The sequence below is a fragment of the Euleptes europaea genome, chromosome 5, assembly GCF_029931775.1.
Source record: "Euleptes europaea isolate rEulEur1 chromosome 5, rEulEur1.hap1, whole genome shotgun sequence".
Taxonomy (NCBI): domain Eukaryota; kingdom Metazoa; phylum Chordata; class Lepidosauria; order Squamata; family Sphaerodactylidae; genus Euleptes; species Euleptes europaea.
The window spans coordinates 50,931,713-50,950,675 of record NC_079316.1 but is presented as its reverse complement, the minus strand read 5'-3'; the positions used below and the strand labels follow the sequence as shown (position 1 = coordinate 50,950,675).

General features: G+C 43.0%; 1 protein-coding gene across 2 annotated transcripts in view; it reads left to right on the top strand.

Moving 5' to 3' along the window:
* ARHGEF4 (Rho guanine nucleotide exchange factor 4) overlaps window positions 1–18,963 on the top strand; it is a 129,305-nt gene that overhangs the window by 102,382 nt on the left and 7,960 nt on the right. For both annotated transcript variants that reach the window (XM_056849595.1, XM_056849594.1), the window contains 5 exons: window positions 2,027–2,221; window positions 3,468–3,647; window positions 7,727–7,959; window positions 9,899–10,028; window positions 13,340–13,471. In XM_056849595.1, coding sequence (XP_056705573.1) covers window positions 2,027–2,221; window positions 3,468–3,647; window positions 7,727–7,959; window positions 9,899–10,028; window positions 13,340–13,471 — 870 coding nt within the window. The remainder of the gene's footprint in view (window positions 1–2,026; window positions 2,222–3,467; window positions 3,648–7,726; window positions 7,960–9,898; window positions 10,029–13,339; window positions 13,472–18,963) is intronic.

Below are 18,963 nucleotides of genomic sequence, written 5' to 3'. Positions count from 1 at the left end.
GGTTTTTGTGTGTAAATCAATAAAGAATCTCTGGGGGTTGGAACTACAGCTTGTGTGAGACACTCACATGAGAAGTAGTTGCTGCTCACAGCATAGAATTGAGCCACATTTTCATTTTTAAGAAATAAATCAGCAGAGCAGTGCTGCCCTTATTTCATTACTATTTTTGTTAAAGCCCATGAAGGAGCTAGCGGCTGTACCCCCTTAAAATAAAATAAAAATTCAAGGTCACTCCCTGCTCGGGGGGTTCACAATCAAAATTCCATTTTTGGATTCCATTCATAGAGCTGACTTGGTGAACAACTCCATTCCCTCTGCATTGCAATTAGTCGTGATCTCAGGATGGAACCACTTTAGTCTATTTTCCTTCAAATACCAGTTGCTGGGAGGCAACACCAGAGGAAGGCTCTGGCCGCCATGCCCTGCTTCTGGGCCTTACAGGGGCCCCTGATAGGCCACCATGAGAAAGAGGGAATCCAGTTGCCCACTGTGGCAGGCAGCCTTCCGCCTGTATGTTCCTGTTCCCCTCTGCTGCTCGATGTGGCAGTGGAAGCAAAAACAGGGAAGGAGATGGTGTCGCAGTAGGGTTGCCAGGTTCCCAGTGGTGGCGGGCAGAACCCCGGCAATTTGCCTCTCTGCCCGCTGACCACCTGAGGGTCAGGGGGCAAATGTGCACACGTGCGCCGACGCACATGCGCGTCACTTCCAGTTGTAAACCGGAAGTGCTGCCTCGCTAGGGGCCTTTTACTCTTAGTTTGAGTGGTAAAGGGCCGCATTACCACTCAAACTAAGAGGAAAAGGCCCCTTGCGAGGCGGCACTTCCGGTTGTAAACCGGAAGTGACGCGCACGTGCAATCCCCATCGCAGCCCCATAGCCTCCCGCTGGAGGAGAGAGGAGACCTGGCAGCCTTATGTCGCAGCGACATCACTTCTGGGTGAAGACCCAGATTTGGCATCACCACACTGAACAATGTTCTAGGAATGTCCCCAGATCTTTGTGGCACTTACCATGCTGAGTGATGCTCTCACTCCTCATGTCCTGTCCCCAAACCACCTAGGATTGCCAGGCTTATACCTGGCAACCCTATGCATCAGTGTTAGGTCTAACATAGACAGCCAGTCATTTCTGGCAATGACCAACACTCTTGAGTTGTGCAGTGCAGTCCTGTGCATGTTTACCCAGAAGTAAGGCCCCCTGTGCTCACTCCCAGGTGCATTTACATACTTAATCTTCTCTTCTGCAAGCTGTGGCATGGAGCTTGCATGTATGAGAGAAGTGTAGGGCCCTGCTGCAAGACTTCTGTTGATTGATTGATTGATTGATTGATTGATCTCTCACCCTTCTACTTTAAAAAACACTCTGGATGGTTTACAAAACAAAAAGTAAAACAGTAACAAAAGAGGAATAAGTTCCATAAAACAGCAAAATAGAATAAACAAAGCACAGAGAGTAAATATATGCTGAGGCTCATCTGTACCTAACTCAAAAGTTTAACTGCTGTAATACACAAAAGGCCTATACTTGCATTTTATACATGGCAAAAGAAATGGCTGAAGCAAAATGTCTGGCTAGTTGTCCTTCTGGACATCTCCAAATGTGTGCAAACTGAATTTCATGAACATTAATTCTCTTCTTATGGGAGAAGTACAGATATCAAATGTGAAGGAGCTGTCTTGAAAGTTTCACTGGGAGAAAAAAAAATCCCTCAGGCATGGATTTAGATCACTGGATAAAACTGACCCCCTTAAAAACACTGGCTGGTCTGGTTGCTGTTCTTGTTACACTTGTTACACTGCCATCTCGTGGCCAGTTTGAGAGACTTGAGAGACCTGTTGAAGGTCTACAAATGGATTCTGAACTCAGTTTCTATTAGAATGCCTTCTTGAAATGTTAGTGACATTGAAAGGAAATAGAAACATAATTGTCAGGACGGTAGAATTACCCGAACACAAACTTCCATTTGAGGTGTAAGGAGAAAGCCCCTGAAGTAATTATATCATGGGAATCTTCCTGTATTTGGCACAGCTCCGAGTGAATCAGGATGAACCAATGGAAGACTATCCTCTGAAGTTAGAGGACGGCAGGGAAGAAGACTCCCGAAATGCTGTCCACCGTTATGGGGTGGGGCAAACAACCAAGGATCAAATGAGGACCAATGTTATCAATGAGATCCTGAGCACAGAGAGAGATTACATCAAACACCTGAAGGACATCTGTGAGGTAATAAAAGCATGCAGATAAACATGTATAGCACAAAACAGCCGAAGCATCCTGGGCAAAGAACAGTTTACACCATAATTTAGAACAACAGTAAAAGACTGGAACATGGAGGATCATCACTGAAGCTAGTTAAGTTGACCATGAAGCTAGATCAAAGTTTATTCCCCCCCCCCCCCGCTTGGTAAATTTCCTGAAGAGTCAGTTGAGCTTTTGGCAAAGAAGCTCCTATTAGGAGAAGATCTTCAGCTTACGCTCCAAACTGCCAAATTCTGCGCTGTTGCTATTAAAATATGCAGAACTTTATTAGAGAATGATAGTTAGAATATTTTACAATTGTATCTATTTTAAGGTGATAATTTTAACCAGGGGTTGTTTTTATTGATCTTACACCATTTGTACAGGCAGTCTGTGATTCTGCGGTGCAAAACTATTGAGGAAATGTTGATGTGTTAGCATGTGATTGGTCAGTTGACCGTATTAATAAATTTGAATTTGACTATAGTACAGTTACAGTGCCCTCCTAAGCAGACTTACACTTTCTAAGTCCATTGAAGTGAATGGGCTTAGATGGATATAAATCTGTTTAAGACCACACTGTCTACTTCTGCAGTGCAAAGGGTTTTTTGCTAAAACCGTGAGATTATGTGTGTCTCTGCCACTGCTGAAATTCTATAAATTTGTCCTACTTCTTGATTATTTTTTCTCAAAGAATTGTCGTCTTGTTTGTGGGCTTCCTAGAGGCACCTGGTTGGCCACTGTGTGAACAGACTGCTGGACTTGATGGGCCTTGGTCTGATCCAGCATGGCTTTTCTTATGTTTCTTATGTTCTCATTAGGTTTTATAAGCTATCAGATCAGAGTAAGATATGAATGGGTATTTCATGCCTTTTTACATCTTGCTGAGATCCTTGCAATTCTTGAGTGTTGCTTTTGAATGCAACCTTCAGATGTGCAAAAGCAGTGGGACTTAACTTCAGTAGAGATGTATACGATTGCGACCTCTGGTTTTTGACATTTTGTCAGCAGAGATATTAGCTTCCACGCTGTCAGTGCGCGTGTTGAAAACAGAACTGGAGAACTCTTGGGTAGTATTTTGCTTTCATAGTAACCACTGGTTTCATTTTGTGTCTGCAAGTAAACTTGGACAGTGCTCCACCAAGCGGTTTGGCCATATTTGTCAAGGCTGTGGTTCCTTTTTGATTTTGCCTCCCAAATTACTTGCCCATAAAATGTGACTTTTCTCTAGGGCTATATAAAGCAGTGCCGTAAAAGAGCAGATATGTTCACCGAGGAGCAGCTGAAAACCATCTTTGGGAATATTGAAGAGATCTACAAGTGCCAGAAAAAATTTGTTAAGGCATTGGAGAAAAAATTCAACAAAGATTACCCACACCTGAGTGAGATTGGGTCCTGCTTCCTGGAATATGTAAGTAACTGTTGCTCTTTGATCAAATATGAAAAGGTTGTTGATTCACTCAAATCCTTTGCACTAGTTTGGCCTTGTGGATGGGTTCCAAAATGTCAACAGCCCACAAAAAATGTGACCACTTTCACCTACCTATATGTCAGAACAGGCTGAATGGTGGTCTGGCTATTCACCAACCTATGCCCGACGGCACTTAACACACACACACACATGCCTGAAGCCAGTTGATGATTATGTGTGTGTGTGTGTGTTAAAAAAACTTTTTCTTCCTAGGGTGCAAATAATTATTTCCGCTTATTTCTGGTTATTCTTGCAAGTATGACAAAGTTAGCCGTCATAGCCCAGACTAGCCTGATCTTGTCACAACTTGAAAGCTAAGCAGGGTTGATAGTTGGATGGGAGACCACCAAGTAAGACTGGGACTGCTATGCAGAGGAAGGCAATGGCAAACCACTTCTGTTCATCTCTTGCCTTGAAAACCCCATGATGTGGAACTTCATGGGGTCATGAGTTGGTTGCAAATCAATGGCACACTTTACCTTCATGGCAGATCCCCCCCACACACACACACACCATGTGAGCACTTATAACTAGGAAAGGACAGCCTAGACCTCGATTCCAGGTTTAACCTGAGAATCATTTGGCTAAGACATGGGCTATCCAAATCTCTGCCTTCTCCTCTTTTTGTAGCTGGTGTCTTTATGTTATGTCTTTGCACTATATCAAGAGCAGCTGTAGCCAATGGCATTGGTGTTGTGCCAACACTAGAACACTTAAGCCCAATCCAGGGAGCTGCCATGCTGTCATTTTCTTGAGCTGTATCAGTTGCTCTGTTGTTTGTCACTGACAACAAACGTTGTCATCATCCAGGTTAAAATCCTTAGGAGGCAAGTCACTCTTTCAGCTATCCTATTTCACAGTGATGTTGTGAAGCTAAAATCTGAGCTTCCTAGATAAAAGACCCAGCAGTTTTGTTTAAAAATAGCCTTTCTGTGAGTAAGGGTTAGAAATAATTTGGTGGTTTTTCCTCTAAGAATCTGTTAGCAAATTGTACAGCTATTTCTACTTCATAGAGTAATTTTTATTTAAATTGTGAATGTGACATATTATTTGACAAATAATTGACTAATATCTGATAAATGTTTGCCTAGGGTTGAACGTCACAGCATTGGCAAAGATACACATTTGCATTTAGAGATCTCAATGGATAATATTGTGCTTGAACTGGTCTTGAGGTATTCTTTCATTATAACAACAACACGGGGTTACATGAGAACCTTCCAGCAAGTCAATCGTTGGTTGGCTGCAGCATCAAGTAATTATTTATGTGTGTGAATGAGCCATCACAGATTAGTTACTATATCATCCAATGTCAATTCAAACACAATCTTTTTCAGTTGCCATGTTCAGGTGAGAGTAATAAGAGATGAGAATTGGAAGTGAATATTTATTTTCATTTTACCCATTATTGCATTAATTTGTTTTTACTTTTACTTTTTCCATTGGTTTCAATGGGAATCAGTTTTCAGAGGGAAACACATACAGTTGTCTGTAACTTGTCTGTTTCCCATCCAATTAGGATGAAAATTTCATGTGCTGAGTTCTTCCTCCAAGGGCTCTTCCTGCCAAATTTCAGGCGAATTTCAGAAAGGGTCCCAGTTTTCTAGGCAATTAAGAGCAAAAAACATTTCTGGCAGCAATGTCTTCATTTTGTATCCAACTGGGATGAAATTTCTGGGCACTGCACTCTTCACCCACAGGATGCTCCCTGCCAAATACCAAGCAGATAGCGGAAAGGGTACTAATTTTAGAGGCAATGAAAATATTCATTTTCAGAATGGGCAGAGGCAGACATTGGGGGCCCCAAAAGGCAATAAGTATTCAAAGTGGGCACAGGGAAGAATTTGGCACTCCAAGAAAGACCAGCACAGTTTCAGAAAAGGCTCAAAGGCTTACATCTGGCACGCCAAGGAATTAGGCACAAGTTCAGAGAGAGGAAGTTGGAACCCTAAGAAAGGCAGCTAGTGTGGCAGAACCTTGGCATTGGCCTCAGCCCCCCATCTTTCACTCATTGCTTAGACAAGGAGTGTGGGTATCTGGTGGAAAGGGTGCTCATTGGAAATCATTTCAGTGTGCTTGCACTACAATGAGTGGCACACAAACTATTAATGGATCTGTGCATAATGAATGACATATGAGAAGCCATGGGTGGGAGGAGCTGAGTTTTTCTGTTGGGGCAGAAATAAACAGGAGCCTTAGTGACATCTTAAAGCCTAAAAGAAGTTTTATTCCAGCATAAGCCTTTGTGGACTAGAGCCCACTTCTTCAGATGCAACAAATCTCTCCTTGTTAGGCAGATCCTTGCTGAAGGAGCAATGAAAAACAACAGTAGTGTTTTTAATTATTATTTTTTAAATTCCTCCTACGGAAAAGAGCTTCCAAGTGAGAAGCCTTTTGTTACATCTGAAGAAGTGGGTTCTAGTCCACAGAGGTTTATGCTGGGATAATTTAATGTGCTACTGGACTCCTCTGGGTTTATTCAAGAAATCAGTGTTTGTGTGCAGTCCAACTCACAAGACGGGGGCACTTAACAGAAGGGCAGCTCAGTCCTAACCAGCATCTGATTGTGCACTGAGTAGCAGCACAGCTAGTCTATATCCTGTGCTCATTCAGCAGAGTTCCAAGGGGCTGAGAGCATCACACCTGCCGTGAAATCCGTACCAGTGCACCCACCAATTGCAGAATGCTTCTTCAGGAATGCTCAGCAGCCCACCAAGAGTCCTTGGCACAGTTGTCTAAAAATGTTGGAAAAGCAAAGGACTTTGCTTTGATTACAAAATCCTTCCAAAGGCTGAAATGTATGACCGTCTCAATGGTGCATGCTGCACAGAGTTTATCGTGCCCCCAGCAGATCTAGTTTTGAACTCTCTTCAGCTGTGCTTTTTATTCAGTCTGCTGACCTTTTGACTACAGTTCTCATGTCTACCTATCAATGTTTGCCTATCAATGCCTGCTTAAAACTTCTGATGAGTTTTTGGCTTGTTACGAATAGCTCTTCTGTGTTTCTTTTAAAAGTTTTGTTTCCTTTGCACCTCTTCCTTTATTTACCTGTAACATAGGCAGAGGAGCTAGAAGCCTTTGCTTGTATGAAGAACTTCCCTCTGGTGCCGCTTAGAAGTGACCTAAAGTACAAGAAAGGATAGTTAGGTACCATGTTCCTTGTGGAACAAGTAACAAGTCAAAGCTATATGAACTGTACGCTGATAGGGTCTGAACTAGCCAGGACTGACATAAAGAGATCTTGGGTTTATAGCAGATAGCTTGATAAAAATGTCAACTCCATGTGTGGCAGCAGTAAAAACCCCATTTGGGGGATTATTTGAAAAGGGGTTGAAAATAAAATTACCAATATTATAATGTATAGATCTAGGATGCAGCCTCATCTGGATTACTCTGCATTGTTCTCTGTTTTGTATCTCTAAAGGATATTGCAGAGCAGGAAAAAGTGCAGAAGAGGGCAACCAAGATGATTAGGGGGTTGGAGCACCTATGAGGAAAGGCTAAAGAGTCTGGGACTTTTCAGTTTAGAAAAGAGATGACTAAGAGGGGACATGACAGACGTTTATAAAATTAAGCATGGGGTAGAGAAAGTGGATAGTCGAGCCTAAAGGCACTCAGTGAAGTTGGAAGGCAATAGATTTAGGAGGGACAGAAGGAAGTTCTTCACTCAACGAGTGATTAAACTGCAGAATTAATTGTCAGAGGATGTAGTGATGGCCACATGCATAGATGACTTTAAAAGAGGATTAGATAAATTCATGGAGGATAGGTCCATCGACGGCTGTTAGCCATGGCGATTAAAGGGAACCTCCACATCCAGAGACAGTGAACCTCTGAATGCCAATGCTAGGAGGCAGCATCATGGGAAGGCCCTGGCCTCTATGCCGCCTTTGTTAGTTCTTCAGGACAGCTTTTGGGCCACTGTGTGAAACAGGATGCTGGACTAAATGGACCACTGGTCTGATTCAGCAAGGCTAAACTTGCGTTCTTATAATATCATCTTTTGTCTTCCAATTCAGCAAAATGAATTCCAGATCTACTCTGAGTACTGCAACAACCACCCCAATGCCTGCGCGGAGCTTTCCCGACTCACCAAAGTGAGCAAATATGTCTATTTCTTTGAAGCCTGTCGCCTGCTTCAGAAGATGATTGACATCTCTCTGGATGGCTTTCTCCTGACTCCAGTGCAGAAAATTTGCAAGTACCCACTGCAGCTTGCAGAACTGCTGAAGTACACGAACCCGCAACATAGGTATTTAGGATTAAACACCAGGGGATGCATTCATCTGAGCCCATTCCTTCTTTGTTATGACTAGTGTACAGAAGTCCTCTACAGCCATTTGAACAGGTTTCCCCCTGAAACTGTAACTGTTACAAGAAAAAATATATTTGTAACAGAGCTGGGAGAGCCAGTGTGGTATAGTGGTTAAGGTATTGGACTAAGACCTGGGAAATCCAAGTTCAAATCCCCACTTGAGCCATGCAAGCTTGCTGGGTGACCTTGGGCCCTGGTAGCAATTCTCAAGCTCTGGTTTGTTTTGGGGGTTTCGCTATCAAATCACAGCCAATTTATGGTGCCCCTGTGGGGTTTTCAAGGCAAGAGACACTTGGACGAGGTTTGCCATTGCCTGCCTCCATGGCACAACCCAGGTATTCTTTGGAGGTCTCCCATCCAAATACTAGCCAGGGTCAGGCTGAGAGTGGCCGAGAGTGGCCAGTTACACACTTGTTCCATAAGCTCCACTTCATGGATCTCTTGGTTCAAGGCAATGTCGTTATCTAGGGCTAGGGTTGCCAGGTCCCTCTTTGCAACCAGTGGGAGGTTTTTGGGGTGGAGCCCGAGGACAGCGGGGTTTGGGGAGAGGAGGGACTTCAATGCCATAGAGTCCAATGGCCAAAGCAGCCATTTTCTATCTACTGGAGATCAGTTGTAATAGCAGGAGATTTCCAGCTAGTACCTAGAGGCTGGCAACCCTATCTAGGGCCCATTTTGGTTTTGTAGGTATCCTTTCCTTGTTATAGCATGTGGTGACTGTCTTAGATTAAGGAAAGTCCTGCATCAGCTGTCTTTCCAGGTCACACACAGGCAGCTTTTTTCTAGGAACCTGATGGAAAATCAAGTAGGAACGTTTTTGCAGATGTGTGTGTATGGACAGGGTGGGGGTTCATTCTGCAGTTGATGCAACAAAAATTATCCAAGACAGAAGCGAAAAATAGCAGGCCCAGCCATGGGTGCTAGTTATGGAAGGTCCCTCCTGCCACTTATTGAGACATCAGCTGAACTTCCCTCCACTATTGCTTAGAGGTGACAGAAAGAACAAGTAAAGGATAATGAGGTACTTTTGTGCCTCTAGTTGTGGGAATAGAATGGTGGGGCAAGATTCCAGGTTAGCACCACTCCAGATCCTCCGCAGTGTAGAGTCACAGGGGCTGATGGTCATTACTCTGATCTGCAGTCTAGTGCACAGCTGATGTGAAAATGTGCTTCACCAGTGATGTATATTGCTGAAATGTTGTAGAAGAAGAAGAAGAAAAGGAAGAGTTGTTTTTTATACCCCGCTTTTCTCTACCTTTAAGGGGTCTCAAAGAGGCTTACAATCACAATCTTTTCCTCTCCCCACAACAGGCACCTTGTGAGGTAGGTGGGGCTGAGAGAAGTCTGAGAGAGCTGTGATTGACCCAAGGTCACGCAGCAGGCTTCGTGTGGAAGAGTGGGGAATCAAAAGCCAGTTCTCTAGACTAAAGTCCACTGCTCTGAACCATTACACCAAGCGTCAGTGAAATAAATTGTGTCTTGCAGTTCCACATTATTTCCATTCAGCAGATGGGGAAAGCTTTACAGTTGAGGGGTGGATCCTGCCAGTTTTTATGTTGACATGAGAATGAGGAGGGGTGATCTCATTTGACTCCCCTCCTTTCTGTAGCCTTTTTGTTTGCACAACTACCCCAATCCCCAGCGAGGGTGAGGGGGTCAAGAAGTGTTCTTCCTCTATCTTGTACCCATAGGAAAGCTGGTGGGATCCAACTCTCTGTAATTACATCAGATATATTTTTGATATTGGGGTAGATGTTATTCCCCTCCCCCACATGGATTTGTTTGCTAGTCTCTGCACTTTGCAATAGAGGCCCACTCCCTCCCCATCCTGGCTATCGAGTGTTGACATGTCTAATGGAATCCATTTCAACCCTAGGGACTTTAAAGATGTGGAAGATGCTCTAAATGCCATGAAAAACGTAGCACGGCTCATCAATGAGAGGAAGAGGCGCTTGGAAAACACAGACAAAATTGCTCAGTGGCAGAGTTCCATAGAGGATTGGGAGGTAAAAAAAGAAAAGAAAAAAGCCCTACATGTTCCGTCATGAAAGAGCAGTGCCCCAGTCCCAAAAGGATTCATGCTTATCTCTCCTTTTAAAAACAAAAACAAATTAATAACATGGATTTGCAGCTGCTCCACTGTGCAACCAATCATATGTATGTGGAACCCAGAACTACAGAGAGCTCCTGAATATCCCACGTTGCTTCTGGTTCAGCTCAAAACCATTGGTGCCCTGAAGACCTCCTTCCTTGCCTGGCTTGTATATGCTGAACATACACTGGTACAGATTAGGGCTGTTGAATTTAAAAAAATTCGGTATAGTTCGGATTCGGCCGAATTCGGCCTGTTTAGATTCAGGATATGCCAAAGTCCGAACTCCCCCACTTCGGGTCCGTTCTATTCGGCAGGAATTCAAAGTTTGGGAAAAAAATTCGGCCGAATAAAGCCATTAAAAACACAATAGCGCCTTTCCGTGGCTCTGGGGGGGCATTTTTGGGATTAGAGGTCCCAAACTTTCAGCAGAGCTTCAAAGGACGTTTATTGAAAGACTCCCCAAGTTTTGTAAAGATTGGGTCAGGGGGGGCTGAGATATGGACCCTGAAAGGGGTCCCCCCACCCTTAATGTGCATCTCTCAGCAGAGCTTGCCGCCCACGCACAAAGCTCCCAGCGCCGACAACAGCTGAAAAGTTTGCAAAGCAACTGCAAAGTAAAACAACACCTTTGCAACAGGGAAAACCAGAAGACACACAACTGAAACCTCCCCCCTCAAACCAGGGAGCGAGAGACTCGAGGGAGAACACACACCCCAGGCAGAACCGACGAAAGCCCCCTTTGGCTTCCCACCCATCCACAGAAACTGCTCCCTCCCCACACACACACAGACTCTGCTTTCCCCACACACACACGCACATACACAGGAGAAAAATTATAGATTAAAGCCCCCAAAGGGGTCTTACTGTGGCTGTCTTCTGTTCCATCAGGAGGGGCTGGGGAGGACTTGTAATCCAAGATGATTCCAATTAGGTACGGGACGTTTTGCTCTGGAGATGCACAGGATCGGCTGATCCATTCATCCCAATAGGGGAAAGGGGAAAGGGGAAAAGGGAAAGCCCATATCTCGGGACCCCCTGACCCAATGTTCACAAAACTTGGGTGGTCTCTTAAGAACATTTGTCTGAAACTCCGCTCAAAGTTCGGGATCTGCACCCCCAAAAATGCGCCCCCTGCAGCCATGGAAAGAAAAAGGGGGGAGCCCATATCTCGGGACCCCCTGACCCAATGTTTACAAAACTTGGGGGGTATCTTAAGAAGCTTCATCTGAAGCTCCACTGAAAGTTTTGTGTCTGTACCCCAAAAAATACGCCCCCTGCAGCCACAGAAAGGAGCGAATGTGCACAAGCACCCCCCACACACACACACGAGGATTTCGCTCTCTCTCTCTCTCTCCCTGGCCGGGCCGCACATCAGCTGATTCCTCCAGTACTCAATCCTGACTGATTGGCCAGAAGAAGACCCAGCTTGGCCACCGATTGGCCGGGGGAGGAGAATGCTGCTTACTGACGGTTATGCTTACTGACGGCCCCGAATTTGCCAGATTTATTCGCGAACTCCCGAACTCGCTGAATTCGGCTCCCCGGTTGCCCGCCAGTTTTGAGTTCGGTTCCTCCCGAACTAAAAACCACCGAATCAGGGGAAATTCGGCTGATTTTCAGTTCGGGCCGAACCGAATCAACAGCCCTAGTACAGATGGGGCTACTTGTGCCCATGAAGCATCTGGTGATTATTCCACTACGCAGGATTAGAAACTAGCCCTGTGGCAGAGTGGCTTCATACACAAGCCAAACCCTGAACACAGATGTAAAATATGTTTTACTCATCATAATAGATTTTTTTAAATCGTAACTCTCTGTAATGATGACTAATGAAACTACAGTAGACCTGCTTTTTAGCTAAGCTGTTTTCAAGCATCCTTGAAACGGCAGAACCTGGTATTTGTTCAGCATCAGTGTGAAAGACAATTACATTATAAAGCTGCAATTTTATGGATGTGTACTTGGAATACGTTGTATTTAAATCAGCAGGATTTCTTTTCAAGTAAATGTGCTTAGGACTGAGGCTGAAAAGCTCTGTTATGAAATTGTCTGTTTAGAAATGCAGTGACTATAGCAAATCTGCCCAGTTTTGTTTTGAAATTGTATTTGATTGAATTAGGCTCCATCTGCTTTAATACTATTTTGCACGTTCGATCTTGAAGTGATATGACTCACTGTGGCTTTGCTGAATGCTGAATATCCAGCACAAGCAGACAGATCTGTTGGCTCATGGCAGAGGTGGGAAATCTCCACCTTTGCCTTGCAGCTTCACAAATCCTGCCGAATGAAAGAGATGACTTCTTCTCTTAAGATTACCACATGTTGGCCAGCATTTAATCCTAGTAAAACCAGGGTTCTGCAGAATGTTCACTGTTGGATTGTGGTGAAAATCTGAAACCAGAATATCTGCTTGCCAGTAGCATATAACATGATAGCATTTAAGTCAGTGGACAGGCACATGATTAGGAAAACTTGATTAGGAAATCCTATCACTTGGAATTCAGCACATAAAAGAACACGGATTATATCCCATGGACATTCTACTGGTGCAAGTAAATCATTCTCACTTTCCCTTTCCTACAGCAGCCCCCTTTGACCTGGTAAATTAGCAGGAGGTCCCCACAGAGAAAAAGCTACACAGACTGGGGGCTACAGTGAGGAGGAGAGTTGGCCGAGGTCACTCCTCCTCTCTCTCCCCTCTGTGGAAAATCTGCAGGACACAACCTGTTAGTTATCAGGGAACATTCTACTCTTGGAGTTATTTGAATTCTAAGAGCCAGGTGTGTCTTCCCAAGTAGCAGTCAAAGAACACACATATCAAGTGGGATTGACAGCTTTGCGCACTAGGTGGGAATGTCTCTTAAAATGGAAGTTGATCCTTTAAAAATGTCAGTAGCTTTTTCAACCAGGCCAGGATCGCCACACCTACCCATGACTGTTTATGTTGCAGTTTTAAAAAAATTCCCATGAAAAATGATGGGAATTGAAATGCCTAGAGTGCAAAAAAAAGGGGGGGTATTCATATGTGGTTGCTAGTTTATGTGTGTGAGAGTGTTTTGAGTTTTAGCTGGGGAACATCTGAGGATGCAAGGCTAGGAGGTTGGTTTAAAAACAACAACAACCCTGCTAGACTCCAGAGTATCTCTACGGTGAGTCAAATCACTATTAATTCTCATATTTGTGGGGGAGAACCTGACATGTCCCTTGTATTGTGAGTTACAGGGTGAAGATGTCCTTGTCAAGAGTTCTGAACTCATCTACTCGGGAGAATTAACTAAAATTTCCCAGCCTCAAGCCAAGAGCCACCAGAGAATGTTCTTCCTCTTTGATCATCAGCTTGTCTGCTGCAAGAAGGTAAGCTAAGCAAACCAGCATCAACTCTGCCTCTGCCAGTTTACGTGCCTGGTGACAGCATAATTACACCTTTTCAGATGGTGCTTTGCATTTGGCTTTCAAACATTCCTCTAAAGAAAAGAGCCACCCAGTGTGTGAAGGCGATAGCGTTAATCTAAGCGTCACTGTTCATATAAATCACGGAAAGGATATATTATTGCAAATGTGCCTGCATGACCTTAGTTTCTTCCATGCTGGCCTTCTGTGCATTTCTGAGCAGGCAGTTAAAGAAAGAGCCCTGCTGTGAGCAAATCTCCTGTGGTCTTGGAGGAAAGTTACGCATTTAGCTTTTATACGATAACAGACGGCTACTGAAAGAATCCGTCAGAATTGCCACCCACATTCTTTCTAAAAAGCAGTGCAATTTCTATGGTTGTATGAACAGATTAATTCTAACAGTGCTTCCAGCTGCATATACAAATGTTCATGGCAATCATTCAGGGGCATTTAAATCTGTATAGCAGTGTAGGTGGATCTCACCCTCTCAGTAGGTGTCTGGTTCTTCGTGCTTGCACCTAATAAGGCTTCATTGATAACTTAATATTAGGATATTCCTTGTCCAGTCTGTGCATCACATGATAATAATCTCCAAGGTGGGTGAACCACTATGCTTGAAAAGCAAAATACTGGGTGGGATCCCATGGAGCCATCAGAGGAAGGGCATGAAAAAAGCCTAGCTATTTTGCTGCAGGAATCTTAATGGCTGCCAACACATTTTTGAAGAAGAAGTGTTGGTTTTTATATGCCGACTTTCTCTACCACTTAAGGAAGAATCAAACTGGTTTATAGTCACCTTCCCTTCCCCTCCCCACAGCAGACACCCTGTGGGGTAGGTGGGGCTGAGAGAGCTCTAAGAGAGCTGTGACTAGCCCAAGGACACCCAGCTGGCTTCATGTGTAGGAGTTGGGAAACCAACCCAGTTCACCAGATTAGCATCTGCTGCTCATGTGGAGGAGTGGGGAATCAAACCCTGTTCTCCAGATTAGAGCCCACAGATTAGAGTTAAAACAGGCTCTCATTAACTTCTTGAGGAATATTTGGAAAAAGGAGATATAGATGACCAAACCAGTGCATCTCATACCTTATTTTTTCCAGTTAGCATTATTCCTTCTCTGGTGGTAATTTTATTTGCGAGGATGAACATCAAAGGTAGTAAGTCATGCCAAAGCAAAATGAAAATGATCTCAGCCTTAAGCCTTTTTTTAGCCTATGGATACTAATAGTCCAAGAGCCTGTGATAGGTTTGCCCTCCTCCTGTGGCAACATTTCCAACCATTGCAATAGATGAGCTTTTGGAAATGTTTACAAGAAATGTGAGTCATATTAAGCACCATAGACTGCCGGGCACCCTAAATTCACTACTGAAATATGTTGGCAGGAACAAGTACCATTTTGTGTAGAAAGCTGAAGCTAATTGTATGGACATATCTTCTGATATATAAAATATAAACTGACAGTATGTTAGTGAGCCTTCTTCCAATTGAACACTGTTTATGGTCCTCTAAATTACCTGGATGATTTAAGGAGTTCAGTCCTGCTCAAATTCGGCAAGCATTGAAACTCATGATGTGCACTGGATGTTGTCACTGAATTTTCACATGAAAGAAAAATCAACTTGAAAGGAATGGGGAAAAACAACATTCAATAACCATCTGTCCCATCAGGAGATCTGGTACCTACTACAGTTGGGCAAGTTCCCTTCCCTACCTTGTATCACATTCAGGCCCAGATAAACCAAACAATTTGCTGATAAACTGGGGAATAACTCGTGTGTGTATGTAAAGTGCCGTCAAGTCGCAGCTGACTTATGGCCACCCCTTTTTGGGTTTTCATGGCAAGAGACTAAAAGAGGTGGTTTGCCAGTGCCTTCCTCTGCACAGCAGCCCTGGTATTCCTTGATGGTCTCCCATCCAAATACTAACCAGGGCTGAGCCTGCTTAGCTTCTGAGATCTGACGAGATCAGGCTAGCCTGGGCCATCCAGGTCAGGGCGGGGAATAACTTAGGCTATCCTAAACCAAATTTTGATTGCTTACAACCCTATTACAACCCTATTGATGTCACTGGGAGCACCATAGGACTCCTGAAGCCCCTCCACCTTTACTCTTCATCTCTTAAGCCAACATGGAGCATTTCACATCCAAATAAGCTTTTTTTAATATTTATAACTCTTTATTTTAAGTTTAGTTTATAATATCAACAATAACAAAAAATAAAAATACAACAACAGTAGGCTATACTAGTACAGTCGAGATATGTTCCAATACTTGGTCCATTATACATTGGTGCTTTTTACAGAAATCATTCTATTTGTTGTATCACTTAGCAGAACTTAATAAATGTAAATCATATGATAGTTTCGTAGGCATTGTTTACTTCATGATGCCCCCTTCTCCATCTATTTAAAAGGTTTGTAGAGAAAGATATTTGCTACTTTGAATTGTGAAGATATCTTATCTAAAATTAAAAGATTCCACACCTTCTCATACCACTGCCCAGTGAAAGGCATCTTAGTTTTTTACCAGTATCAGGCAATCAGAAATTTTGCTGCCAGTAGCAGAATCGAAATCAGTTCCCCTTTTTTGGGTAGAGAGTTGTTCTATATCAAATTTTTCAATAAGACGATTAAGGCATCATGAGGGACTTTGTATTGCATGATTAATTCTATCTCTTGCAAGATCTTGTCCCAAAATAAACTAACTTTTGGGCATGTCCACCAGCAGTGCAGAAAATTAGCTGGGTTGCCACAGCCTTTCCAGTATAGACCTGAGTGCCCTGGTATGATATGAATTAAGACGAGAGGGCGTGAGATACCACTGATTTTATAAGTTAGTTCTTTAATGATGGTAGAAGCTGCTTTAAGAGGAGACATCTTCCAAATAGATGTCCAGTCATCCTCAGAGATATTAGAATAGATTTCTCTCTGCCTCTTCTTAGTATACAAAGGAGCCAAAGGAGAGATCTTTAAAAAATTTGTATAAAGTTGAAATAATACCTTTACAATAAGTTTATCTGTTCAGTATCAGTGTCTCAAATGTTGTCAACAGTCTCCAAATAAGCTTTTTCAAGTCTTTGGGAAAGTATATTGAAAAATGTAGGCAACCCATGTGCTCAAAGAATCTGGAATCGTTGCTGCAAGATCACTGAAGGGGTTTATTCCAGAAGGATGCAACTGATGCAAGTGTAGGCATCAAATACACTCGGTTGCCATGGAAATCTTGCGTAATCAAGGATACTTAAAAGGAGAGGCTGTACTTGATGCGGAGGAGCTGGCAGCTTTTCTCATATATTTGGTATATTCAGTTAGCCAGGTAAACATTCTTTAGAACTGTGTAAGGTTCTTGTGGATACGAAGAGTTCGGGAAGGCAAATGAAGGAGTTCATAGGACTGCAGTGAAGACTAAACTTAATGTTGTATAATCTCTTCCCTGAGTTTTCAAGGGACATCGAAACATCAGGCTTTGGCTTGGATCTACTGGAGCATATCCACAGACAGAAGAACTTCCACCCATGGAGGGGAATACCTTACTTACAATTTAATTTTTATCAATAAATAAGATTATTAAGTATGATATCAAGTTTTATTCAGTGTGCCTATAGTTTGTGTGTGTGTGTTAAGTGCCGTCAAGTCGCTTCCGACTCATGGCGACCCTATGAATGAAAGTCTTCCAAAATGTCCTATCTTTGACAGCCTTGCTCAGATCTTGCAAATTGAGGGCTGTGGCTTCCTTTATTGAGTCAATCCATCTCTTGTTGGGTCTTCCTCTTTTCCTGCTGCCCTCAACTTTTCCTATAGTTTAATTCTTAAAACTTTAATTAAAGTGTATTAAGTTAATAAAAAGTGTACCTACCTATATAGTTTAAGTTTAAGAAATTTGGCTCTCAAAAGAAATCTCAATCGTTGTACTGTTGATATTTGGCTCTTTTGACTAATGAGCTTGCCGACTCCTGGTCTGGGACCATCATAGCTGTGGGACTGGCTCTCCCAATACCCCCCAAAGAGCGTTACACTCAGCTAGTAATAACCTACTGGTGGTCCCTGGCCCAAAAAGCATCTGGCTGTCCTCAACCAGCCTAGTAGAACTCTATCAAGAAAGAACCGGGCCCTGCAGGACTTGGCTGAATTCCACAGCCTATGGTTGAGGACAGCAACAGATACATCTTAGCTGCCCTCCCTACCTCTACCCTTATTTCCATTTCCTCAGTTGTTTTTTTGGTATTTTTGTTTCTGCCTTTCCTTCCCCTCCCTCCCCCCTCCTTGACTGGTTATACCGTCATTGTTATTTAATGTTAAGGGCACTAACTGGAACTTTAAAATTAGTAACCATTTTAATTATAGTTTATATGTTATATTGTATGTTATTTTAAACTGATTGTATTATTTTGGTTGTTTATCTGCCCTGAGCCAGACTATAGTCAGAAAAGTGTGGGATATAAATCTAATAAACTAAATAAAATAAATTTAGAAGGGAAGGTTTTTTAAAAATAGTGGAAGTTCCTTCAGATGAAGCTAGAGAGAGAGATCATGGGGAGAATTCTGTAAATTGTAGTTGAAAGAAGTTGGCATGGCGAAGTGTTGAGATGCCCACTGAATCTCATACCACTTTGTGTTATATTGATGCTGTAGCAAACAAATGTGACAAATCTGTTCTCTTGGCACCTGGAATATATTGTTTGATGATTGTACCCCAGTTAGTATAGATTGTGTGATTGCAGTCACATTTCCCCCCTCTATCTCCTTGAAGAATTGCCAGTCATGTTTAGTCAACCGTTTCCCCACTTTTTGGAGAATATCTTCTTTATGCCAGCTGTTTGAATTGGCATTATGTTTGGCAGAACCAGCTTACCACTTACCAGATATCTGAAAAAGACTTAACAGGGATGATGGAGGATTTGAGTTCAGCAAAGACCATCTGGCTTTCAAAAGGCATTTGGGAATGACAGCTTCAAACAAATTTCATTTTCATACCTGGTTAACAGCTGGCAGGATGCAAGAATTTCTACCATTGCCAGCCCCAACGTGTGTTACTGATCAGGCGTGTAAATGGAAACATCTTTGCAAAGTACATGGCTAGAAGTAGGATGTTGATTAATAGAGAAACCATACAGAGCATCACTGGGTAAATAAGGCTTCTGGCAGGAGGCCATCCACCATGGTGGGGTGGCCTGGCAGCCCTACCTTCACAGTAGAAGTGACAGTCAGTTCATTCTAGAACAACAATCTAAGTCTCAAGACATTTTCTTCCAGTGTAGCGGGATTTCCAGCTGAAATCTGATCTATACAAGTTGGTTTTGCCCAAGCTAGAAAGGAAGAAAGAAGCTGACCTCTGGAGAAAATCAGGATGCAAATTAGACATTTTCTACAAAAGCTGTAAATTGTATTTAATTAATTTTGGGGGGACAAAGTCACTCATAATACTTGCCTTCAGGTATAAATTGACGATCAGAAGAAGA